The sequence below is a fragment of the Hoplias malabaricus genome, chromosome 1 (assembly GCF_029633855.1).
Source record: "Hoplias malabaricus isolate fHopMal1 chromosome 1, fHopMal1.hap1, whole genome shotgun sequence".
Taxonomy (NCBI): domain Eukaryota; kingdom Metazoa; phylum Chordata; class Actinopteri; order Characiformes; family Erythrinidae; genus Hoplias; species Hoplias malabaricus.
Window position 1 is genome coordinate 45,922,861 of NC_089800.1, and position 26,811 is coordinate 45,949,671.

At 42.1% G+C, this 26,811-nt stretch overlaps 1 protein-coding gene across 1 annotated transcript in view; it reads left to right on the forward strand.

Annotated features, from left to right (window-relative positions):
• rtn4rl1b (reticulon 4 receptor-like 1b) overlaps positions 1–26,530 on the forward strand; it is a 216,212-nt gene extending 189,682 nt beyond the window's left edge. The window contains exons 2-3 of the mRNA XM_066678367.1: positions 22,551–23,002; positions 23,095–26,530. Of these exons, the coding sequence (XP_066534464.1) occupies positions 22,551–23,002; positions 23,095–24,075 (1,433 nt within the window). The 3' untranslated portion in view covers positions 24,076–26,530. The remainder of the gene's footprint in view (positions 1–22,550; positions 23,003–23,094) is intronic.
• The last annotated feature ends 281 nt before the right edge of the window (positions 26,531–26,811 follow it).

The following is a 26,811-nucleotide window of genomic DNA, read 5'->3' on the forward strand; positions in this document are numbered from 1 at the left end:
TGTGAATATCTGAGGCTTGACTCGCATGGCGTCTGATGATCACATCCACGCGATATTCATTTCACATGTGCTCGCTCGCCTCCATAACTCTGCCATTGAGAACATTCTGAGAGTCTTCCACTGTTCCAGCTAATTCAAAGGGACTAGCCAGTATTCCACCATAGGTCTGTTCCTCTAATCGCAATACAGCGCAAATGTAGGCAGGATGTATGTAATTACTAGACTCTGTCACAAAAAGGTCACAGCACCTTGTAATTACATACATTATGGCTGAAAGATGGTCATAGAGCCAGAGCTAGGGCCACATCCTAATGGAAACTTTTAGCTCCCCATTTGCAAAATAAAAAATAAATAAATAAATAAATAAAATCAAACATTACTTAGGCAAAAGCTTAATGTGTAAATTTTTAATTTCAGCTGAGCAGTGATCTGGCCAGCGGCTGCATCAGCAAGACTGGATCTGAGGGAAATATGCTTCCAAACTGAAAACAAGCTAGGACATTTATATATTTATTAATTTATTTATTGTTTATATAAAAAGGATAGATGCAGCAATATAAAATATGGATGCCATACTGGAGCAGCAGTTCGTGCCACTGTTTCATGGTTCAAGGCCGTGGGAGTCTGGGTTCAAAACTTGCCACAGGTCATTGTCTGCATGGACTTCAGTGTGTTCTCCCTTTGTCTACGTCCAGGCACTGGGGTTTTATATCTGGTATAAAAACCACCAAGTTGTTAAAAAAACACCAAGTTTTGTGGGTGAGCCACTGTAGAAAGCCCTCATAAGAGAAGCTGAAGGTAATAATAAAAATGGGAAACATCTCTACAAAAAAATCAAGCCATATTTCAAAATAATGAATGGCATCAATAAGCCTTAACAGAATTGGCAGTTAATGCTCTCCTTCAAGTGCGTTAAACTGTATGTTGCATTAGTAGTAGTATGGAAGCTTGGAGGAGGAATATGCAAGCCTTAGTTTTCACACCTAAAGTGTGAAAAAAAAAAAAAATTTTTTGGTCCAAATCAATGAAAGAGTCTGTAAACATAGATACACTTGTCCATTGGTTTGGTTTGTTTTCACACAGGGACAAATCCAATTGCACCAAAATGCATCACAGCAAACCACATGAGAACATTCTCTCTGCTGATTGGTGGCTTGGTAGTTAGCATGTTTGCCTCTCAACGCTAATATTTTGTGTTCAAGCCCCTTCTGGGTGGAATTACCATGTTCCTGTGTACCATGTTCATATGGGGCATCTTGTTCCCTCCCATGGTCTATAAACATGTAGGATATGTGGATTTGCTCATCTGTACTGGTCTGAGTTAATGAGCGCCTATGTGAATGAATGTCTGTATGTGTGTATGTCCAGATTATGGATCAATGCAGTCCTCTAGGTGGACAGTCATTCCTGGTTGAGAGTGTGCTCTTTGGCTGCGGCTTCTCGCCGCTGTGTGTGTTGAATGAGTGTTGAATGGAAGGGTTTTTTGCAGTGTTACTTATTAAGTGTACTTTGGGGTCTAGAAAGATGCTACATAAGTGTAACTAAAAATAAATATATTTAAAAAAAGTTTAAATATGCCTTCAACGATCTCACTTGTCGGTGTGGTGGAAGGCACATAGGTAGACAGTAGGAATTGGACATGACATTATTAGAGATCAATGATATAAAAGAAAAAGCATGCTTGTGGCCTTTATTTAGTCAAAAAGTTAGATTGATGAATAAATTGTCACATTTTAATATGGATTCTATCAAGATGAATCTGGGAAATACTGCCCTTTGTTACATTTTGCTCAACACATAAACCAATCTCAGTCTGAAATCTCAATTATGTGTGATTTTTCTGGACACAGCGTATGTTCAATGTACCAAATGCCAGTGGTGATTAAAGTGAAGATATGAAGATCAAAGATATTTTGTGATGTAACTGCATTGGTTTGAATTAACCCTTTGAATGGAGCTTGTTCAGTTCCTAATGCTTGTTATATATTCACTTCTATGGCATTAGTATGTGAATTGTGTAGTTATGAGGTTGAGGAATAGTAATTTGAAATGTCACTGTGTACATAAAGTGTCAACTCACTCTGCACTCCTTCTCGTAACTCAGCATTTTAGACCTACATAGGTTTTGCTTCATCGCGTCTATTGTTTTGGTTTGGCGTATTGCTGTATCAGCTACCCAATATCTTACACTCACAGACATCAACACAGAGACACATAATGAATCCTCCAGAGAGTGTGTGGGTGTAGGGGCAGGCCTACAATACGGTGTTGTCGTGCAATCCAATGCCAGGAGAGTAAACAGTGCTAGTAACAGTGCAGTGTTTACCAAGCATAAAGTCACTACCCACATTTCTCTGTAGTCAGCCTAGCGGAGTAGCATGACCTGAAGTCTAAGTTGTGAACATAGAGCTGGGAAGGAGTGCAGCAATTCTGCCTAATCGCTGCAGGCTGCCAGGCCTAAGCAAGAGGCTCTGCCAACTAAAGTTTTTCATCCCAAACAATAAATTCAAACTGCTAAAGCGCACAGATGCAGCTAATGCTCTCATCATTTGAGTAGATAAAAGGAAAATAAAGACTCGCTCTCCAAAAGTGTAGTGATTTTCAGCTTTTACCCAAAGACCTGTCCAGAGAATTCAGGCTCCTACCGAAGGACATTTCACAACGGCTAGCACTAAATAAGCCACAGAGTCTTATCAGTCAAGTGGACCTAATAAAAGCAGAAATATTTTTTCCATCCACACACCTCTTCGCCTTTTCTTTATCAACTGCATTACTCTGACAGCGGGCCCTTGGCTCACTTATTTCCGTGTGAAAAATATGCTTCCAATTTTTGTTTTGTCATTTTTAACTGGAGCAATCCACTGAGTGAATTCCCATCAGAGCTCTAAAAAAGTTCATGTCAAAGAAAGAGCGAGAGGAAGACGGAGAGAGGGGAGAAGAAAAAAACTGCAGCACTTAACGGCAGATTCTTCATCTCCAGTGAAAAGTGTTTGCCGGGCTTTTTTTTCCACCATCTCAATTTCTCACACTCCCTGCTATCATTAGTCCCTGAGCAAGAAGGAAAAAATCATTTCCCTCTCTGCTCGAGTTGTGTGTGTGTGTGTGTGTGTGTGTGTGTGTGTGTGTGTGTGTGTGTGTGTGTGTGTGTGTGCGTGTGCATGGTGTGTTCCTATGACATCTGCACTCTCAAACACACTTACAGTCAATGGAACCTACAGTGAGTAAGTGGAGTTGCTGCTTACCTGGCCATTTTGTATCACCGAAGGGTGTGGTTCTTCTAGAGCTTAGCTTAGTTTGCCCTGTATTAAACAGATCTGCACAATACAGTTGTGCTGTTTTGTCAGTTCACCTGCATCATTCTGAAGTCAGCAGTATGCCCAAATAAGGAACTCCTAGTCTAAGCGTTTTTCTCTATGAGAAAAATGAATGACATTCTCAGAAATCGCTTAGCTACCACATCTGGCAAAGCTCTTGATTTGTGTGAGGTACTTCGCTGGGACTGACAGCCTTATTTGGAAGCAAATTCAGTGCACAGGAGAGTTTGTATATGCGTGTATGTATCACTGGTGATAATTTGAATCATTACTGACTTCAGAGGTCATACTCAATTCATACACAAAGCAAAAAAAAAATTGTTTCTTATTGGCTATTTCAAAATTATTTTTCCCATAGAGAAATAAGGCTTAGACCAAGTTCCTTATAAGGGCTTGTCAGCACTGGTATGATTTGGGTTGTAAATCATTCAAGCATTGGGTGGTGTGCTAGTGTGTGTTGCGCTAGTAAGAGTGGATCAGACACAGCAGTGCTGCTGAAGTCCTTAAACATTGTGTCCACTCTGTTAGACACTCCTACCTTGTTGGTCCACCTTGTAGATGTAAAGTTATAGACAGTAACTCATGTGATGCCGAGTTTTTTTGGGATTTTTTTGGCACATCCTCTAGACCTTCATCACTGGACACAAGACGCCACCGACAGGACATGGCCAGTTCAAGGAGGTGGCCGTAATATTTTGGGTGATCGGTGTATGTCACAGTTTAATACAGCATTATATAAATTTAGTAAACAGCGCTGTCATCTTGCCCCAGTGGATAGTGGGCCCATATTTAAGATTTATTAAAACTCTAAATGCCAGCACAACCACTTTGGATCCTCTTAAGAACCTTTTACAGTGGTGGTTCGTCTAAGACCTTTAGTTCTTTAGGGCTGTGGTTCAAGAATCAAGTCCTCAGAAAAGTCACAGGTTTGTTTCGGCCTAACTTGCAGCACACAGGCATACAGCACAACCAAGCCTGCACATATTAGTGGGGCCCATGTGGATTAAACTTAGGTCACCTGGGTTCAAGATGGGCCTTGTCTATTAATGGGTAGATACAGGTGCTGTCTCAACATTGTTTAGAATTTTTTTAGTATTTTCAGTGAATATTTGCTGTGTGTCTTGGCTGGGAAATGCGTGCTGTCTTGGAGGACCGTTTTGAGAATCACTTATTTAAGGGACTAAAACCAGTTAATCTTTGATAATAATATTATAAACACTATATGGATCATGTATTCACATGACAGCACACAAACCCTGCATACCTTACATTATTTACATGCTTTGTCCTCAAAATAAATGCTGAAATTATTGCTAAGGAAGCCAGGCTTGGAAAATTGCTGTTAAACCTAATGAGGCAATGAAACTATTGATCGAAAATCGAAAGGCCTTAAAGTGTTCTGGAACGATAGAGAGACCTGAGAGATCCTTCTTCTGCAACACCTTAGGAACATGGAAACTATTTATAAACCTCACATCTCTCATTGAACTCCAGAGAGCAGACACTTAGCTGCTACTTTGTACACTGAGTGTTTGTAATATGGCAATATAACAGGCGAGCGCATTTGCTTATTCGGAGCATTAGCACAAGAGGGCTTTATCTCACTCCCCAGACCCCCAGCCCTCACTCTCTCTTCTCCAGTCTTTGTAGGTGAGGGATTTGCTCTTGGCCAGCGTTCCTGCTTTTATTTTCCTATCCTCCTCTCATTCCTTCTGAGAATCTTCTGTCATGGCCCTCTCTCTCACTCTCTCCTGCTCCCTGTCTCTCTCACTCTCTCTCTCTCTCTCTGCCTCTCTCATTCCACATCTGCTGCAGGGCCTCAGAGACCTGACTGAGCCTCTAGCAAGCACTGCCACTGCCACTCAGAGTGCCATCACAGATTGTGATGTGAAGGAACCTAGAGTGTGGGCTCTTTTCTTAAATGCTTAAACGCAATGTTTATTTAATGCATGAGCATATTGACTTATTTGTTTATTTTAAAATGACGTGTTGGTTCTTTAAAGTTTCCTCTCACAAAAGTATATTATCACTGTAAGGACACAACTTTGTATATCTCTCTTTTCACCCTGTCTTAATATTTTTGTTTGTTTGTTTTGTTTGTATTTTCCCCAGTATTTTTCCCAAATAACAAGCTATTTGGAAAAGTGATGTGAACTGATGTTAGCTTTATACAAATTATTTAAGACTAACTAGTGCTGGTTATCATTCATTTTTATGCATATATGCTTGTGCTACTTACCTGCGGTAAGGTCATCCCATCTTAGACAGGTTCATACCTGCACAATGCAAAATGGTCAATGGGATATTTTGGTGAGGAAGTACTATAATGTTGCTATCTCTTATTGAACAGAATAACCCCTAGTTAGCATTGTGGAATCATAATTATTAATAGGTTGTTAGCCATGTTAGCATGTTTGGTGGAGCTAGATTGTGTGTAAAGGATTTTTTCTAAAATAATCTTATAATAATAATAATAAAATGTATCTCCTATCTGGCTAACACTGAATCAAAAGCAGTTAGCATAATGGCATTATGCTAAATACATGTTAGTAGCATCTATTCATTGTTATGGCCATGTTAGCATACCTGGCAGAACTACTTCTGCTGTGAGGGTTTCTTTAAAGTAAAAAAAATCTGCTAGAAGAGTACTGTAAAATAATCTTTATGGTAATCCTCTTAACCCTTGAAGTGAATAACCACCAATTATTATTATTATACAAATAGCGACTACATGCCCCATGTGTTGTTAGATACATAGGTATTTGCTTGTGCCACTCTATTTTTGGGAATCCAACAGTACTTTTTCTATGACATCTGTTCAAAGAGCCTTTTTGGAACTTTAATTTTTAAAAGTATAGGGGCTCCAGGCTTAGTCCCAGAGGTGATAAGTCTCACTATCTCCTATCTCCTCCTCTCTGGCAACCTAACACAATGTAATTCGGATATGGGATGGGCAGAGGAGGAAAGCTAGGCAGGGATGTGTGAAGATAATAGCCCCAATGGGGAGATATGCAAGGCACAAGCAGGTTTTTTTTATTTTTTCCCCCTCTCTTTTTACGGGACTAAGTCAATCTGCTGTGAAGGAGCCCTGCATGGCAGAGGAAACCCAAGACATTATCTTCCTATTCCTTTCCCCATCTGTTTCTCTCTAAACATTTTTTTTTTTTTTTTCCGTTTCATACCTCCTGAGTTCAGTCCATGTATTTTAAGAACAGCAAGCGTCCCTTGCTTAACCTTTACTGCAGATGGAGGCGGGTTAGCCACTTTGCTTCTTGAAAATCAGAGAGTTCCTTTAATATAACCATATCCATATCACTAGGGAGTTATGGCGGAAAAGGGACGGAAAGATGCAACAGATGGCCTTTGAATGGCTCATGCTGTCACTGTTTATACAGTTTGTTTTGGAATAAAGGACGGCGCATGAAATTTCCACCGTCGAAAAAAAATAAAAAATCCTAACTCTCTATGCTGACAAAACAAATTCAGAACATAGAGTTTAACAGAGATGTGATGACTGAGCGAAAAACATTTCTCCCCCTGATAGTACACAGTACATCTCTTTGGAGGGAATAGTCCAAACTCAACCAGATGCAACCGGGGCAAATGCTGGAGCTCATGCTGTGTAGGGGGAAAAATAAAAACCAAACAAAAAAACAATGTTAGCTGCCGTATTTGTACAATATCCAGCCTGGAAAGGAGAGATTTTAAAAAAGGGGAAATAGGATACGTCTTTATCTCCCTTATCCATTCCCTTCTGGCAACGGAAGTGACGGTCTAGTACGATTTTCAAATGTAGTGTCATGATCCCTAGATCCTTTTTCATGGATAAAGAAGTGGGGTCTGAGGAAGGAAACTATGAGGGAAATTAGCATGATTGAATACATGTTTTGAAAGCCTGTTTGATAAAAGACTTTGAAGTTGCTGTGGAGCGTGGTGCTGTGCTGCGTATGACTCAGTGAATCCTATAAGCTGCTGTACTATCTCTAACGTCCAGACTGGCTTTGCTTTAATCAGGCCTGCGTGCTGACTGTGTTTTATCCAGCGGAGGCGCCAGTGTCGCTGCTTGTTCCCAAACAAGCAAACACAAACAAAGTGGAGGGTAAACAGCACGGGGGGAGTGACACCAGGGCAACCGACAAATACCGCACACAAGAGAGAGAGAGAGAAAGGGAGAGAGGAATAGAAGGAAGGGAGGGAGGAGGAGGAGGGAAAGAGAAATAGGGAGAGAAAATAAATGGACAGAGAGGGAGAGAGACGTAGGAGAAAAAGGAGGGAGATTGAAGGAACAGAAAACAAAAGCAGGACAGAAGAAGAAAATAAATAGAAGGAAATTAAAAATCAGAACGAAATGCAGAGAAAGAATGGGAGACAGAGAGGGAAAAAATGGATAATGGAACAGGGAAGCATAGATAGAGAGAAAAAGAAAAAGACAGAGGAAGGTGAGGAAGGGAAAGAAAAGAAACAGGGAGAGGGTTCAGGGACAAGACATTGAAATTGTAAAAAAGAGATTGAAAGAGACAGAGAGGGATGGAAATGTGAGAGTGTAAAGAGAGCTCACTTGCTAAAAGAGATAAGATGGAGGTGTTGAGAGTTTTTTTTCTTCTTCCTCTTCTTTTTTTATTTATTTATTTTTTTTACCAGAATGATTTGATTGAAAACATTTGCAAACGCGAGGAAGTGCATATGACCTTGTAATTGAAGTGGAAAATCTGGCTGAGCCCGAGGGAGGGTTTGGAAGGGTTGCTGTAGACAGGATGTGACTGGAGTTTGGGAGGAGAACAGGTAGCAGCCACGTAACAGTAGTCAGTCATACAGGGGGCGGGGGAGACATTCAAGGCCACCTATAAAGTGGTAAAGCAAGGTAAGCACCTAGAGAAGAGTGATCTATCTTTCTTTGCAATAGCAATGTGAGACCAGGAATCAGCTGGAATGATGATGAATACAAAGGACAGGAGAGCCGAAAGACGAGACATAGAGAAACAGGCAAATAAATGTCCAGGGCTTATGCGGCATGTAGGAATGTGGTCCTGGGTGACCCTGGACTTACAGCAAGAGCAATGGCCTCCCGCCAAACTCTGTATATTTCCCACATTGAAGTCATAGAATCATTCCTATAGAACGTGTGAGGACTTCATTATTATAAGCCATGTCGAGGCCTGGACCGGTGCGGTTAATGACTTGACATTAAAGCAGGATCAATGGAAAGACTCGCAAGGTCTAAGAAAGTATACTTAATGAAAAGGGATTAGTTCCCTAAGATTAAAGTCCCTCTCGCCTCTTGCCTTTGGTGTGAGAAAACACAGCTTTGCATGCTCTTTTCCTATATACTCTTTCCTGCTCTCAAAGCAGGCACTCAACCAGGGATGTAGCAAGACCCAATTTACTGAGGTACGTGCGCCAGTAAAATGTTGCCGTGCCCCACTAAAATCATGGTGGTAAAAAGTCAATTTTATCCTGGATTGCTGAGCAGAACTACAGGACATGCCGTTCACTAGAGGGACTACATTTCCCACAATGCCCCAATGTCTTTCCAAATTTGAGCATCTAACCCTGCCATTCAGGGCCTGTTTATTTTTTTTTATTATTATTTGACCAGAGTGTCCTTTTTTTCTGTGTGAATTCCCTGTGTGAAATTGCCGACAGATGTTTGCGAGTGCCTGGGTGAGTGAGAAAGGACCTGTGATGTTCCAGTGCCCTGTCCAGGCTGTGTTCCTACCTTGAGCTCAGTGATTCCTGGTAGGCTCCAGACCCTCTGCCACCCTGATCTGGATGAATGGGTTACAGAACATGAATGAATTAATGTTCATTAATGTAATGTGTGTTAATGTAATCCCATACGTGGGCTGGGGATGAATATTTGACTGTCCATGAAAAGGGCCCATTAATATCTGCAGTGAGCTCCATAACACTACTACTCCCTGTATTCTCAAGGTCATGTGAATCCCCTGTGCATTTAAAGGCAACACTATGATGAACGCGAAATGCATGAGGATGATTTTTTTTAACCATACATCCACAGACATGATGTATTAAAGTCATTTTTAATTTCAGAAGAGTGCTGTGGGAGTTTATTCCATGTAATTTTTGACCTGTCATCCTGGACACTTCACACTCATTTTGGCAGCACTCCAAGCTGTACTCTCAGAATTTTGTTATGCATTTAAAATAGGCTTTGAGATTTGGCTTGGTGAAAGAGATTGCTCTGAGTCATTGGTGTGTCCATGGCTGCTGTGTGTGTGTGTGTGCGTGCGTATGTATCCCTGCAGGTCGCCTGTCAGCACTGATCTGTTCTGTAAGAGCCATAATGACTGTACAAGCCTCAGCTTCTCCTAATCACCCGCCATTGTGCTCTGTCCTTCTGCCATTTCCTGCCTAATTTCACACATTTTCTCCCTAACTTAAAGGGGACGTTTTAAGAAAAGCTCATATTTTCAGTGCTGCCAGCCCACAAACTGTGAAACTAGGCAACCCACTCAGTTTTCTGTGGGCAGCCAAAGTCAGAAAACTACTGTGTGCAAAAAAAGCTGTCCAGATTTGGCTCCATTTTTGATGTCAGAAGGCAAGTTATTACAATTGTACTACCCCCTCATCTGAGTAAATGCCAGATCCCAATCACAGTGTCAGACCTGCTTTTATGTGAGAACGTAAAGATGGGGTCAACCTGCATAAAACAGTCATGATGGGAGCATAGAAATAAAAGACATATAGGAGAACCAAGCAGATACAATGAAAACAATGGGTTCTGCTCGCTCGCTTATCATTGCCGCATGCTCAGGGTTGGTGTAAACAGTGGCTCATTATCAATTAAAGGAAAAGCCACTGAAATTTGTGAAGGGGTAGGATATATTTTACAATTATTTTTCTAAACATTGTGTGGCGTTACAGCCATCATACTGACACCTAGTGGCCTGGATGTTTAAGTGATTCTTTTCAACATGGTTGCCCCTAAAGGGAACATAATCTGTGGAGCATTGACAGGTTAAACAAGAAACTTCAAAGGATTTTCCTTTATAGGAGAAAGGTTTAATATTAATAATAATAATAAAATCATCTTTCCTTCATATTGTTTGCAAATTTTGGGTGCTAAAACATGAATGATAACTCTTTTAAAGTACTTTTAACCTGAGATAAAATAAAATAAAAAAATCACCCTTGTTGAATAATTTATCTCTTCCAAATCTGGGCCATGCGAGTGGTTAGTATGCGAAGCAGGTGGAGCTGACACAAGTTGGATTGAAGGAATGGAAAGATTCATTGTTTGCGGTGAAGCTCAAGGAAGGTTGGAAGAGTAGCAGTAGTGAAATGAGGTGAGGTGTGGAGGGTGGGTGGAGGCTGAATGTGCTGGACTGCCCTGGGCCTGGCACGCTCCAACTCTAAATCATTCATCACAAAAAAAGCTTTTACAGCGCACTTCATTCAGCAAGCACATTGTGTATCCTCCAGCCTCGGCCTAGAGACATACAACCAGAGCTCAACACCATCCTCTAAAGTGGACTACTAAAGATGATCATGTCTGACTGATCCAGCTTTGCATTCAGATCAGATGCAAGGGCTTAACTTTGGCTCGAACGCTGAAGGGGATGAACTGGATGCTTTGTAACACAGAATTGCCAAACAGTTTTTGGACAAAAAATAAATATATTCCGCTTATATATGCACAAGAATTCTAGCATGATTTCTCAGCGGTTTCAATATTTGGTCAAACAGAATTAGGCATTGCCCAGACAGGCAGCTCATATCCGAATTTTCTGGGAAGATTTTATTTGATCTGATTTGAGCAAAAAGATTGTATGCAGGCTAAACAACACAAAGCCATTTGAAACCTGCCACTCAGATTTAAGCCACGTTTGCAAGTGGCTACAATCTGATCTCTGAACATGTGACTAAGTATGACCAGTCAGATTGAATTTCTCCTTTTATTTATTAATTTATCATTCGGTGGCAGAGCTTCTTGGCTATGAAAACCAATGTTGGTATGCCAGCAAATGTGACTACACTCTGTCCATACAATAGGATAAGATCACTAGCAATTTGCAATGTGGACACTATCTGAAAGCAGTTGTGCCCTGCAGTGTGCAAACTCTTAAGTGTGTATTAAGGCTCTAGAGCCAAGGAGACAACAACAAATGAATTGTAATCAATATTTGTAATAGCAGTATGAGAAATATAGGTACATTTATTCTGGCCAGCCTTATTCTATCTGTAAATCATGTCATGACTATTACCAAATAATTCATACCAAATTTCTATATGGTGGGTGAGTACGGTCATACGAAGAAGTTATAGCAATGATTTGACTCTTTTTGTAATGAATACTGGGTCAGTGTTGTAACACAAAAACCATGCTGCTCATAATCCCACTATTTTGAGAGTAGTGGGTGGTAATGCATGCAATCCATGGATATCAAAACACAGACAAATACTGCAGTACTTCATTATTCCAAAACCAAGCAAAATCCATCTTCCCCAAGCCCTGAAATCACTAAATAACAAAACACACAACCAAACCCCCTTTGTTGCACTGCGGCATGACTGTGTTCTAGAGCCATCTTTGTTAGTGCTCTAGTAGTATTATGGTAAAACGGCAGTATGCCAAAGGTGCACCCTTAGGCAGCAGGCATTCAAAGTGTAGCCATTGATTAAGGCTGAAATGAAAAGCTTACAGGGAGCTGAACTGGCATCAGCCAGAATTACAGGCATTTGCTAAAGATGCTGCTAATTAACAACTGAAGCACTCAGCGTTCTGTCTCTGACTCGATCCGACCTAATGTAGAACAGCTTCATAAAGAGGATGCCACAGTGATTATATGAGCTGTGAAAGGTCAAAAGGACAAGTAACATTTCCCCATCAGGACCAGGGCCACTGTTCAAAGTGTGTTAAACAGCCCATATTATGGAAAACCAAATGTATTCATTAATTCGTGTTCTGTAGCTGCTTCATCCTACTCACGGTTGTGGTGGGTCCAGAGTCTACCCAGAACCTTCAGGTGCAAGGCAGGAATAGACCCTGGACAGGGCGCCAGTCCATCACAAGGCATCACACACTCACCCAGTCACCCACTTTTTTCACACATCCAGATCAGCAACCAACATATGTTATTAGATTGTGAGAGGAAACTGAAGCAGATGAAGAAAACCCACACAGACACAGGTAGTACACACCAGGTTTATCACAAACAAATCTGAAGAGAGGATCAAACCCAGGACCCCAGGACCCTGGAGCTGTGTAGGAGAGATGCTATCTGTAGCCCCACCAAGCTACCTGAAAAACGGATTTTTCTTCCTTTTATAGTAATGAAATTTTAATGTGCCATGTAAACACAATTAAAAATTCAAATCATACATTTCACAGCCTGCTGCGTACAGTGTAGAAAGCTGCAAACGCAGCACATGTCATAATTGTCATAAGGAGCAGCTGAACAAGAACACAAAGGTAATTGACATTTTTTCTTAAAGGCACAGTCACAGAATTCATTCATTCATTCATTCATTGTCTGTAACCAGTTATCCAGTTCAGGGTCGCGGGGGGTCCGGAGCCTACTCAGAATCACTGGGCGCAAGGCAGGAACACACCCTGGTGAAACACACTCACACATTCACTGACACACTCTTATGGACACTTTTCAGTTGCCAATGCGCCTTTGGTGTTTTTAGAATGTGTGATACTCCTCCCTCCAGACTCTATAGGAGCAATATTGGATGTAGAGTGTTTTATGCTGCAGGCCAAAAATGATAGAACATTTGAAATTTCATCTAATTATATTGAGCTGTTTACTTACCGCTAGTGTTTGTCTCTTTTTACCTGCTTTTAGATTTTCACCTTTCAGCGGCTGTGTATTTATCTGCTGTTATTTCTTTTCCTTTGTACAGTGACCTTCAGTATTGTATTGCTTTGAGTGTGGAGACAGGATGCAAATTCAAGTGATCTCTATTTAAGTCCATGGTGACATGATAAATAGATATAAACAAATTTGGAACTAGAAACCGTTTACTAAGAAGCAGAAAACTAAATGAGAAGAGAAACACTGGGAACAGCATGAGAGGACAAGAGCATTGAAGGACAATGTGACAGAGGATGACTAGTAAATATTTATATAGACACACAAAAGGTAGAATAGCTGAAAAAGAGTACTGCAAAGAAGGACTAGAAATACACGTAGAGGCATAACCAAAGGGCGGAGCTAAGGAAACATTCAGGGCGTATCTCAAGTGGCTCCTACTCCCTACATTGTGCACTACGTAGGAAGTGAATTGAAGTCTTATAGCTGATGTCATGTATAACACACAGCAAATAGGAATTCAGCGATATGTGACTAGGACCAGATAGACTGAACTGTTTAGGTCTAGAGGTCAACATTTCATATCTCATCTAGTGCACTTCATGGGAAGTAGGGTGCCATTTGAGATTCAGCCATAGAAAATGACATGGATAGAGAGACAGAAAAAACAATGAACAGAAATGGTAAACCGTGTGGTTCTGTGACAGGTATATTGAAAGGCATTTGTGAACTAAATACAAAATACATTAGCCTTATAATTTAATAAAAGCCCCTGTTTTATTCTTACATTTACTCACCCACTACAGCATTATCCACAATAAAAGAATATGCAGATTAGCGCTGCGAGTTATAAAGGGCATGTATGGAGCTGCTCTCATCAGGCCAGTGATGGACAGTTCCTGGAGCGGCTCTGTAATCAGCCTCAGCGTATGCGCTGATGGAGAGCCGTCTGAGGCTGATTGCTCTGCGTACGTCCCCATATATCTGCTTCTGCTCTGACAGGAGCCTGGGGACTGAACTAACAGCCAAACAATAGGCCTCCTCCCTCATCTGAATACATGTCAATAGAATTAACATCTCCCTGACATCTATTAAAACCATTTTTAATTAAAGCACAGGTATTAAACATCTGTAGGCTCCTCGTCTCACCTTTTTTCTGCTCCTTAAAAAGCTCTCCCAATCACAAACTGGATTTACCCTCCCCACTCTTCAAATGCCTCTCTGTATTCTTTACATGCTCCATATGGCAGAGTCTTGTTTAGTCCAACTATTTTTAGCTCCTTAGACTCCTCAGCTGTAAAAGGGCTGCTGTCATTTGTGGCAGAGACTTTTTCCTCTGCATGTTAATGTGCGTGTGTGTGTGTGTGTGTGTGTGTGTGTGTGTGTGTGTTCATTAGCAGCCCGGTCCTTATCACCAGAATTTTGCCAGTGACACATGTACACAATGTTTATAAAGTGATCCCCTGCATATCTTATCAGAATTCCTTGTTTGTGCCCCACGGCTCCCTGGTGGGCTTCAAAAGCATTTCTAATCTTAAACAAATCTATTGGCGCATCAGACATATTAGTATACCTCGCCACAGGGGCCCACTATCAAACAACAGCACAGCAACAGGAAGGGGGGGTGGTGTATGGGGGTAGGGGGTGACAAATGCTGCAAAAATTGTCAATATGAAAAGATCAAATCATGTCCCCTCCAGGTCAGACAGCATTTGGCTGGGAATGGGTCACCCAGGTCAGTGCAGCAAGGATTGTATCATCTCACACAGTGAAAGTTTCCACATTAATAATTGGGAATAACTGTATTTGCTATAATATAAACTTGCTGAACAGAAAGAAAAGAAAGTTTGAGTGCAGGACTAGGGTTAACCTCTTTGGGAATCCAACACTTCATGTACAAATGCTCATCCACCCTTTACTGATGAAATCAAAGGTTGGGCCTTTTTGCTCTACTAACAGCCTCTAGTCTTCTGGGAAGGCTTTACACTAGATGTTAGAATTTTTCTGTGAGCATTCAACCACAAGCATTAATGTGTACAGGTATTGATGCTGTATACATCCAAATCAAAGAATCTGTTCCAACTCATCCCAAAGGACAGAGCTCTAGCACTGCTACATAGCCCAGTGCTGTGGGGGCATAAGGATGGGGGCTAAAACTTGGGTCGTTAGTGTCCCCTCGGGTGGTTAGGTTTGTTACGTTTGTTACGATGTTACGTTTAAAACAAACTATCTGCAAGTATGGAAATGTTAGAAGAGGTGAAATCCGGTCAAAGGCCACTATCAACTCCAGGTATGTTAGGTACAATTAGTCCTGACTCCAGGTCCCTTTAGTGCTGACGCTAAGCACTTTGTATTGCCATAATCTCTCACAGCAACTTTAATATGCTTCACATAACATCTGCCTTCTACTTTCCGTCTAATGAAACAAGTGTAAAAGTATTATTCATGCTCTTCAGGGACCTTGCCCCCTGAAGAGCTCTGTGACCGTATGGTTTGTACAATGTATTCCATATTTGAACAGAAAAAAGGCTGCTTGATTATGGTCCTCCACTCATCATTAGGTGCCCTCTTTGTGCTTCAAATGACAGTTCAGCAAATAATAACAATTGACACAATTGGTCATACTTCAAGATAGTCCTAGACCTCTTCTGCTTCCCCAAGTGGCTAATAATATGTTGACCAGTAGAGAAATGTAAGAGGTCCTCAATACATATGTTTCAGTCTGAGTGAGTCAGCCCATGGCAGTTTACTCTCAGTGATAGAGTAAGCTGGAATCTCAGATTTAAGGTGTAATGAGGCACCACAACATACTTTAGCTTGTAATTTAACTTTCATATCAGGAATATAATCAAAACTAATTTCTGAGGCTAGTTAGGGACTGAATGGAACTACATTCTAGATTAAAATTGCCAGCAACTAAATGGATCCAAATTGCTGAAATAATTTGTTTCTACCACTTTTAAACCCCACTGTCAGTGAAGGAAACACTAAGAACTGCCGTTAAGTTTGATAACTAGTTATGTGGTCTCCTTGCTTACTTAGAATATGTTTTTAGCAAGCTACACAAAAAGTAACAACCAAAGCAAAGCAACAGTTCACAAATAAGTCACTGTTAACACCAAAAAATCTATAGATTGGGGACCCCACAAAGGAGGTGGGCATTTTTTTTTACACATTTAGGTCACTGTGAAGAAGAACTAGTGCAGAAAATAACTGATGGCTCCTTTAATTCTTGCTCTATCCATGCTAAAATAAGGCTTACGCTTTCTCAAAAGCATTACAAAATATCCTTAGCTCCATGTTGGTGGCACTGTGTGCGATGATGATGGAATAATTGGGTGAAATCAGAGGGATAATAAATAATAAATAATAAAAAGGTGAGGGAATGACCACTGAAACAGACTCCGGGGTTCATATATTGCATATGAACATATTCCATGTGTTTTAAACCTTTAACTGTCCATCAGTGTTAATTCTATGCTAATGTCATTTTAACATGAACAAACTGTAGACATAGCTTATTGTACTTAAATCATGGCATATATAAATGTCATAATACTGCAGCACTTTACCAGTTTACTCCTGGTAATACATCAAAGATTTAATGACAAACAGATTGCTGCAATCAGTGACGGAGGCTTTAAATCGCTGCTCCATAAATCATTCCATTTGTGGAAGGATTATCACCATTTAAGGCTGCTGAAACCTAAAGCTTTGATGATAATAGACATAAATGCAAAATGACTGATCTCAGCTCATAAATCGGTCAATTGAAATGAATATATTAGTCTTTATTGTTGTGTTTGCCTCAAGTAAATGGGAAAGAACATGTTGTCAGAGATACCTTGAAAAACAAGAAAGGCAAATTAGTCAATACCATATACTGCCCCACAAAGACTTGATCAGATTGTTTCTATGGAGTGACTGTCCTCTTTAAGTTCAGTGTCACGGTGGGTCCGGAGCTTACTCGCAATCACTGGGCACTGTAGGGTGTGCCAGTCCTTCACAGGGCAACACAGACACACACACATTCACTCACACACTCACACCTATGGACACTTTTGAGTCGCCAATCCACCTACCAATGTGTGTTTTTGGACTGTGGGAGGAAACCGGAGCACCCGGAGGAAACCCACGCAGACACAGGGAGAACACACCTACTCCTCACAGACAGTGATCCAGAGTGGGGATCGAACCCACAATCCAGGTCCCTGGAGCTGTGTGACTGCGACACAGAACCTGCTGCACCACAGTTGGTTATTATTCTGGGTGAGCTACAAATACGCTGGAATTCCTGCTGCGATCAGGATGCTTCTTCCATTGGCAGAACAGGTTTGTTTCAGGTGAAAGTGAAAGTTTTTCTTCTAAGTGGGAAGATCTTGTAATATTCTTACAATCATCCCAGAAAGAGGAATAGTGAATATATTCACACAATGTAAGAAGATTTCACTTGTTAAAGATGTGATACTTGTTCTCCTCTTCCACCTCCTTCTGTCCATCTCTTCTTCAGTGTCCAAACCCCTTTCACTTATCAGTCTGTGTTTGGCGTATGCAGTGGCGGGCTCGTTACGGGGAGAATGATTAAACAGGCCGAGACTGGGCCTGACGTTTGCCCCTTCTGACCTCATGGCCACTCTGCCTTTTCATGCCTCACAGTCACCAAGAGGAAAATAACTAAATAAAGGCATAAAATAGAATGGCTTTGGTCCCCAGACAGACAGTGAAAAGTCAGTCTGCTGCATATCAATGAAGCACAGTTCACACTAAATTTGCCCTCATGAATAACACATCGTTGTTAATAGGAGAGAAGCGGTCCGTCTGTCTCTCGCCATGACTAGGCCCACCATTACACTGGACAAACTCAATTTCCTGCATCTCTCTAAGGACCCTGATAAGCTTGAAGCTGTTTGCTACCTTTCTGTCATGGCCCCATAAACAATGAGCTTTTCGCTTAAGAGGTAGTCACATTATTGTAACACACACACACACACACACACACACACACACACGCATACACACACACATAGACTGACAATCAAGCCAGTGACAAAGCAATAAAGCTGCCTATTGATTAGTCCCTCTTTTGTTTGCATCACCAAAGGGAGATAGCGCTTTAGCCCTTACACGCTGTTGACACATTGTTATTCAGACATTCCTCCAGTTTTGCAGTGGGTTACAGAGCGATTAGGAAATCTATCTGTAAACACAGCAGCCATAGCCATGTAAATCCACATGGCTGGGGTTAATTCACACTTGCTGAAGATATATTTGCATTAGACATTGCTAAACAAATGGCTAACTGTGTGAATGAAAAGTAAATGTGCATTTTCAAACATACTTTTTGATGAAATTATTGAATTTCCAAGATGTGAAATGATCGCATGCTTCAGGAGTCAGATAAACGCAGAGATGACATGAATTTTTGGCTCGTATTTTTCATGTTGATTAGAGAAAATATAAAACAGATCTGCCCTCTCAGTAACTATAAACTCCAATATCATACATAACACTGATCATAGGTAAGATTTGGTAGTTTTGCTCCGGGATCCCCCTACAGATGCAGAATATAATTTACTGTTACAGCACTGTCCTGAAATCAAGAGTGTGGGAGCGGTAGTTTCCTACCCACTCTCCAAAAATTATAGTGTGATTTCTGCAGTGCTGAGAGTAGCATGGACAGGGTCTCTATTCTCCAAATTACAAGTCAGTAATGCATCATAATGATTTAGAAGCTGTAGTTTTAAGTTAAACAAAATACTACCCAATGTTCTTTACTCATAATCTTAAACCTAACCCTAACCCTAACCCTAAAGTCCAAAATCTGGCAGGGTTTCCCTTTGCCATCCTCCTCTCAGCACAGATTTATAACTTAATCTGCATGGACTGGATGTAAGCACTTACTAAGTGATAGTAAAATTACACCAAACATAACTAGTCATAACCTAGTTATGAATATCTGGACTAATATATACTTATTTTGCATATTAATATTAGATATATTGACTAGTTTTAAGATGATTTTACTTGCTACAAAATCATCCTTCTCTTATACAGAGGACAGAAACATCTCTTTTTCTCTGGAATTCAAACACACACTGGTACTGAAGTGCTTTGGGGGTGTTAAGGAGGGGCCATGGATGCACTCGAAAGCAGTTCAATAATTCAGCTCGGCGATACAGGCTCATTGTGTGAGCAAACAGTATGATAATACACCTCCACACTTTCCATTTTTATTTGGAGGCAGTCCACCGGCCTCCTGTCCCCTCTCCCTTCTTTATCATTATTAGCTCTTATCAGACTGTTGCCCTATTGCATCTCTCCGCGCCACTAAAAATATCTCCCATCCTTATCTCTCGCTCATCCTTCTCTGCTAGAGAGGGAGAGGGGTGTAAATTGTAGTGTGAGGGTTCCTGCAATCAGGCAGGTGACAGGTGAGAAGCAGCAGGTCTCTAGAGGTAGTTTTCCTCTGCAGGGTGGAGCACAGAGATAGAAACCCTGTCACTCAAATGAAGGGCCAATGCGTGTCCTGCAGCCGACTCAGTGGGGGGATTCTTCCACCAACCAAAGCTAAGAGCTGTTGTAGAGGTTAAAATCAGTTTTACCCATTTCCCTCTCAAAGTTCTACCTTCCTGCTGATGTGAAGATCCAACCCTAATTGGCTTCATTTGATCTATTCAGTTCATGCCTTCAGACGTCCTTCAAACTAGCCAGATGTATTACTTTAGATCTGGTCTTACGCCAAGTGTAGATGTTCTGACTGAACCCTGGGCCCCTGGAACCTGGAGCTGTGTTGCAGTGCCACCACCTGCAGAGCCAGGGTGCCTCCCCGGATCAGATTAACTGGTAAAAACACAGGACGTGACAGGGGAGTAAATGAATTCCAAACATCAATCTATGCCTTCTTAGATTTGTCACAGATTGCCCGTATGAGTGGCAGCCTGACCAGTGCATTTCAGTGCGACTTTAGAAATGGAAAACAGCAGCTGCTGCATGCCAGGACTGTTTACTAAAGGTGTCAGCGTCCAACTGCTACGAGGTAAAATATATGGTAATGCATTTCTGTTACAAGCTTCAAATAATGTCTTAATATAGTCTTTGGCACTGTGAATAAGCACTGGGTCAGAGAGACAGAGACGGGAACGTGTCGGACACACTTAGCAAATACAGGCTCTCTTTATCTGAGCTGGACAGTTACTCTTTATCTGGGCTAGATGTGAGCCTATGTACACGTGAAAAATAAGTACCTGTCTGTTAAAGTCTGTTAAAGGTACAAAGTAAACAAAAAAGAAATGCTGAGATGCGGAGCAAAGACGGAGAGAAAGGTACAAAAGAGTTGGCTGGACAGAACGCACACGATGAGATCTATTAATAGAAAAATTCATCTACAAAAGCACAGAGCGCAAATAGCGAAGCAGTGATGTGTGACGACTAATGCGAAGTGAGGGGATATTTGCAAACACAAATGTCAGGAGGATGAGGGGAAATTGAACAAGGCTCAGCCGTTCCGGCAGCCGAAACCAAGCTGTTTGCTGTGTCTTTTCCTGTTTATTTGTCTTATACCCCCCCCACCATCTCAAGTCCCCATGAGCAATCTAGCATGTATTTTCTCTCATTCATTCAAGGAGCTGGTGTCACGCTCTGTGCAGGCCTCCATTCACACCATGGAATGAAAGTGTGATGCGCTCATGTGCGTGAACGGAAGAGAGAAAATAAGACATGATCGCGGAAAAACAAAGAACATAAAATCAATTTCGGGTGCATGGAACCAACCTTTTAAGAAGAATCCGCTTCTTCTCGCTTGCACTCAAATCATATATCGCTGAACAATTCATTTACGACTCTATAATGCCTCTACTCTCCGCTTTATCATTTTGCGCCTGCCTGTTGGGGTTTGTGTGTGAGCTGGCATTTGTATTGAGGCCTGACTGAGTGTAGAGATGGTCTCCCAATAAAGGTTCTCTTCCGCCTCCCCCACCCCTGCGCTGCGGGATCGATCCCTTGGCTCCTTGTGCAGAATAAAGACTAGCCGACTCTTTCTGATCTGCACCTCCAATCTCACTTATCTGACATTGGCCTAGGAGCCATTACATTACCTATATACAAAGGGCTCATAGGATTTGTCAAATATTGCTATCTTGCCTTTGCTGTGTTTACTAGTCAGACACTATTTACTGAGCAGTTAACCCCAGAGAGAAGGCAGTGTTGTGGGTGTTGGGGTGGTTAGCGTTGGAATGGCAGATGGGAAGGACATGTTTCATTGTGGCGGAGCGTCAGGACAAACAGGATTACACGGCCACTCTGGGAGCTCTGGGCTCCTACACAGGTGATGCACGATGCTTGAGGGCTGTCATCAGACGCCCTGGGAATTATCAGTAAAGGTCAACACAGTCAGCTTCTGAATGTCACAGCTTAGCTTCATTTGAGAGCGAAGAAATATTCCAATGAATATCTGCTTGTCTCGTGTAAGAGCATAATTCCCTGCCTCCGAATTTCCAATGCAGAGACCTGAAGGATTATAGGGATGTTAAGAGGCAGCGGGAGCGAATCGATTCCGAGTGAATGACAGGAATGGTGTTTTGAATAATACATTTTTGGAGGAAAAGGAAGAAAGAAAAAAAAACAGCCATTGGCGCATAAATGGGATTCATAAAGTGTGAAAATTTCTCCCTCTTCTCTATTCTCTTTAGATGAACTGCTGGATAAGTTCCTCAGAATAGCGTCAAGGAAGCGTTGCAAAAAAAGGAGCTGGGAAACTGAGTGTCTTTTAGGCTTAGCTAAACATCTACAGGGTCATGTGCTGATGTCTTAGTTTGGCTTCAGTAAGAGACAAAGCCTGATAGAGATTCATAGCAGCTGCTCCACAGAATAAATGATTACGAAATATCATATATCTGCCTTGTTTATGAGCTTGTGGCAGTTTAATGAATGCTTGGCAGTGCCCAGTTATTCTACCGCTTCAAAATTCCCTCTCTGATGGATGAGAATTATAGATCTGATCCACTCTGATCCACATTTGTCACTCTAGGCGATGTGCAGCTTAAAGCGTGTGTGTACACACTGTTAACAAGCAGCACAAATCACCATAACCGTATTATAATCTGTGTTTATCAACAGGTTGTGTGGCCTGTTTGAGCCATTCGTCTTCATTTAGCGCTCTAACCTTAGTACCCCGGCCTGGCCATCCCCCGCTCCCCGCTGTTTCCTATCTATCTCTGTCCAGTCTCATACTGTTTACTGCTACTCTGTCCTGACCTCTGTCTGCATCCTCTGCCCTCCTCCTGGTCCAGTCAATACTTATCGTCTGTGTCATGTAATCTCCAAGCATTTTATCCCCACATCATTTTTAACAAGCTATGGCAGATAGCAAGCCTCACTTGGTACATACGGTGCAGCAGATCGTCTTGCTCACCTCTTGCTCATTCTCTGACTCCTCCTCTCTTCCATCTTCTCTCCGTAGGCTGTGGGCTTGAGTTCCTGTTGGTGCTCTGTGGGTTGGAGCTGTCCTGGTCCTGCCCGCGCCACTGCATCTGCTACTCGGCCCCCAGCACCGTCAGCTGCCAGGCCCACAACTTCCTCTCCGTCCCTGAGGGAATCCCGCCACACAGCGAGCGCATATTCCTCCAGAACAACAAGATCCACCGGCTACTGCGGGGCCACTTCAGTCCCTCTACTGTCACTCTCTGGATCTACTCCAATAACATCACCTACATTGAGCCATCCACATTTCAAGGCTTCACTTTGCTGGAGGAGCTGGATCTGGGGGACAACCGCCACCTACGTACCCTGTCCCCAGAGACCTTTCACGGGCTTGGGCGACTCCATGCCCTGCACCTGTACCGCTGTGGCCTGAGTGCACTGCCTACTAACATCTTCCAGGGCCTTCGTAATCTGCAGTACTTGTATCTGCAAGTAAGTGTCCTACCTGCCTAAGCTTTACACTGTCAAATAATGCCTGTAGAAATGTGGCATGATATGTATGTATCTCCTATGTATCCCTACAGGATAACCACTTGGAGTACTTGCAGGATGACATCTTTTTGGACCTTCACAACCTGAGTCATCTCTTTCTTCATGGGAACCGTCTGTGGAGCCTGCACCAGAACACCTTCAGAGGCCTGAGAGCACTGGACCGGCTGCTACTGCACCACAACCAGCTGCAATGGGTGGACCGCCTAGCCTTCCACGACCTGAAGCGCCTCACCACCCTCTTTCTCTTCAACAACTCCCTTACCGAGCTGGCTGGAGAGTGCCTGGCCATGCTGGGTGCACTGGAGTACCTACGTCTCAACGACAACCCCTGGGAGTGTGACTGCAAGGCGTTGTCTCTGTGGGACTGGCTCAAGAGGTTCCGTGGCTCCACGTCGTCAGTGGGCTGCGTGGCTCCAGCTGAGATGGCAGGAAAGGATCTGAAGCAGCTGAAAAAAGAGGACTTCCCCAACTGCTCTGGTTCCGAGTCCCTGCACCAGAGTAAGCCGAGGGCTGGAACAGACAAGGTCTCACTGAAGCAAGAGCCCCAACCTGCCCAGCCTCCACATACACACCCACACCAGCCCCACCTTACTGAACAATTCCCCTCTGCCCCCTCACCGCTGCCCCAGCCTCCCCCTGCTATTAACGGGGTACAGGCAGGGCCAGGTTACCCGGAAGTGGTGACTCCTCAAAGGCCAGGCCGTTCCCGGAACTGTACGCGCCAGAGGAACCGGAGCAGCAAAGGGAAAGGGCCCAATGAGGTGCACACCTCAAAGGAAATGGCTGACAAGGATTACTCCTCACCTGATTTCACTGGGAAATATGACCACACATCTCCCGATAGTTCCACCACACGGAGAAAGCACAAATGTACCCCCCGGACCACTGTACGTCCCCCCAGTGGGGTCCAACAAGCCACCAACAGGGGGAACCGCCAGCGGGCCCTCTTTTCTTCTTTCTCCATGGTTGTTGAACTTCTCGTGCTGCTAAGCACTGGATTCATCCTGCGCTGAACTTGATGCTGACGCATTATAGCTATTTGAAAACAATGCAGTCCTCTGATCCACTCTAGCTCCAGCCTTGCAAGGCCTCTTTACATGTGTCTGTGTGTGTGTGTGTGTGTGAGTGTGAGTATGCAAGTGTGTGTATGGTTGTGAGTGTGCGTGTATGTCTGTAAAAACTCTGTAAGGAGCTTTGCCATTTAGACTCTGAAACAGATACACACGGTTGAAAGTCACATTGCTAAAGACTCACAAATTGGGGTGAGCCGAAGGGTGGAAGAATTGAAAGGGAAGAATTAGGACAAACTAAACATGCTTGCACTGCCACTGTGTCCATGACATTTTCATTCACTTTTGGTTGAGTCTCTATCAGCCTTGTATTTGTGAAAGCTCACCAAAAGGACATTGAAGGGGAATCGGGTATTAACTGAAATCCAGGGCGGCGAAGGTCACTCCGTTACGGATTACTAGCTACTCAATTAACAATATTTTAGTCATGTAATCTAAACATTTGAGCAACCTTAGTTACATATTCCTTCACATTTCTATTCTTCTATAGCGCAGTGGCCATATATTGAAATATAAAAGGAAGTGTTTGTATATCCAGGCAATGATGCTTTCCTGCCATTCTCCTCTTCAGTGTCCTTTTTCATTTTCTCATGTTTGCATCCTGTCTAGTGTTTGAGGAGCTAGATATTACTTGGGATTTCCTTCCATGACCACGTGTGAATGGAATTCCACAAACTTTATGTCACTTTATGTTGATTCAGTCCCTCATTTCTCTCTTTATTTGTCTGAAGTGGTTTACAGCTTTCTCCATAATTATACGTATTTTGACACACTCCAGTTGAAGTGAGATCATTGTGGATATGAAAAGATAAAGGTCCAGTTGAGAGAAATGCCACGCCTTCTACAATTTTTCAAATATTTTCCATAGAGTTTGGGATTTCGAGAGGTCAAGTTTAGCATAGCAACCAGCAGCAAACAGTTATACTTCAAAATGTCATCCCTCTCTTAGTTTTAAAATGCTTCCAAATATATTTTTCCACATAGTTGCTGGCATTCAAACCACCCCAGATGTGAAATGACATACTATTATCTTTCACCAAGGAGAACCTTCTAATCAGGCTGGGACCTTCTTCAATATTTTACACAGAAACTGTTGAATACGGTGCACTAGCCTCTATAAAAGCACACTGGTTCTTACCTCAAATCTAACTCTTGCCTATATTTCATATGATTTCAATGTTGATATTTAAAATATATTCATTCATTGTGTTTAATTTTCTTACTACATACATCATTTGATACTCGTCCTTCTGTCTGGATTAGTTTGTGATGGAACATTATGAAGCCTAAAGATAACGAGCTGCTATTATTGTTAAAGTGTGTGGGTGAGAGAGAGAAAGAGAGAGAGAGAGAGAGAGAGAGAGAGAGAAATAGAGAGAGCATGGGTGAACGCATGTGTGTATGTGTCCCAGGTTTAAAAAAGAAAAAAAAAGAAAAAAAAATGAAAGAAAAAAAAAGAGAAAAAAAATAAGTTGTGCGCGTCTTTTGTTGTTTGTTTGATTTGGGCTGAGCTGGAAACTGGAGATGACCTGCTAACAGAGGGGGCATGGAAACAGGACATGCCCCAGTGGGACCCAGGTCAGATTGGAGTGAACTCTATATTTTTATTTTTTGTTTGTTTGTTTTTTTGTTGTTTTTTTTTTTTTGCAAACAGGTCTCGATCTGAAGCCACAATCAAAAAAATACAAACACCTTTCTCTCTTAGCAGGCTGTGAAAACCACCATTCAATAATAACCCAAGCAGATAAAGGAAAGAGAGATGAGAAAAAAAATGACAATAACACAACGACGATCCTTCAACTATCTTGTCGTGATGAAGTATAACAACAAATTTCAATTCACCATGGCCAAAAATGACCTTCTTTCTGGAGCCATAGGACTGCTTCTTGTTTCACACTCAGTGACTGCTGTTTTCAAACAAGGTAAACTTTACTGGGGTCCAGGAGAAAAGACAATCGCGTCAGTTCGGGACAGAGGCCGTGCCGTGGATGGGGGCCTTGGGTCATCATCAGCTGTGACTGCTGGAGAACTGCCGGAGAATTGTGCCTCCTTTACTGAGATGGTCTTTGTAAAAAATAATAATGAACTGTGAACTGTGCTGTCAGCAGTAGATGGACTTGTAAAGGGAGATACTAATCAGAACGGTGGTGAATGAATGACATTTCTGATGACAACAGGGTTTTTGACTTCTCAAGCAGAGGAGCACCTTTCTGCAGAGTTATATTTCCTTTTGATTTCCCTTTTCGTTTATGGTTTTCTTTTCTTACATGCTTTAGGCACCATTTTCAAAGAAACTGCACAATCCAGTCCCCTTACTCCTCCACCGTGCCCTCTATTCTCCTGCGTCTCGCCAACCCAGTTATTTGATGGTTTGAAAAGTTGTTCTCAGACAACTATACGGGGAAAAAATGTTTATAAAGATATTAAAATCTATATCTTCTTATGTTACCCATGTTTGAAGGCATTTCTTTCTTTTGCAGCGACTTGGCATAGATGATGGAGTGAGGGGTGAAGGAAGAGGAAAAAAGCTAAGGCTTCAGCCTCTCTCTCTGTCTTATTAATTTAGAATAAGAATCCACACCGTCAGCAAGTTTCCCTTTTTTCCTCTCTCTGTTATTTTCCCTCAGTCTATGCTCTACTTTACAATCTGTCTCTCCAGATCAGTCACTGCCGGCTATA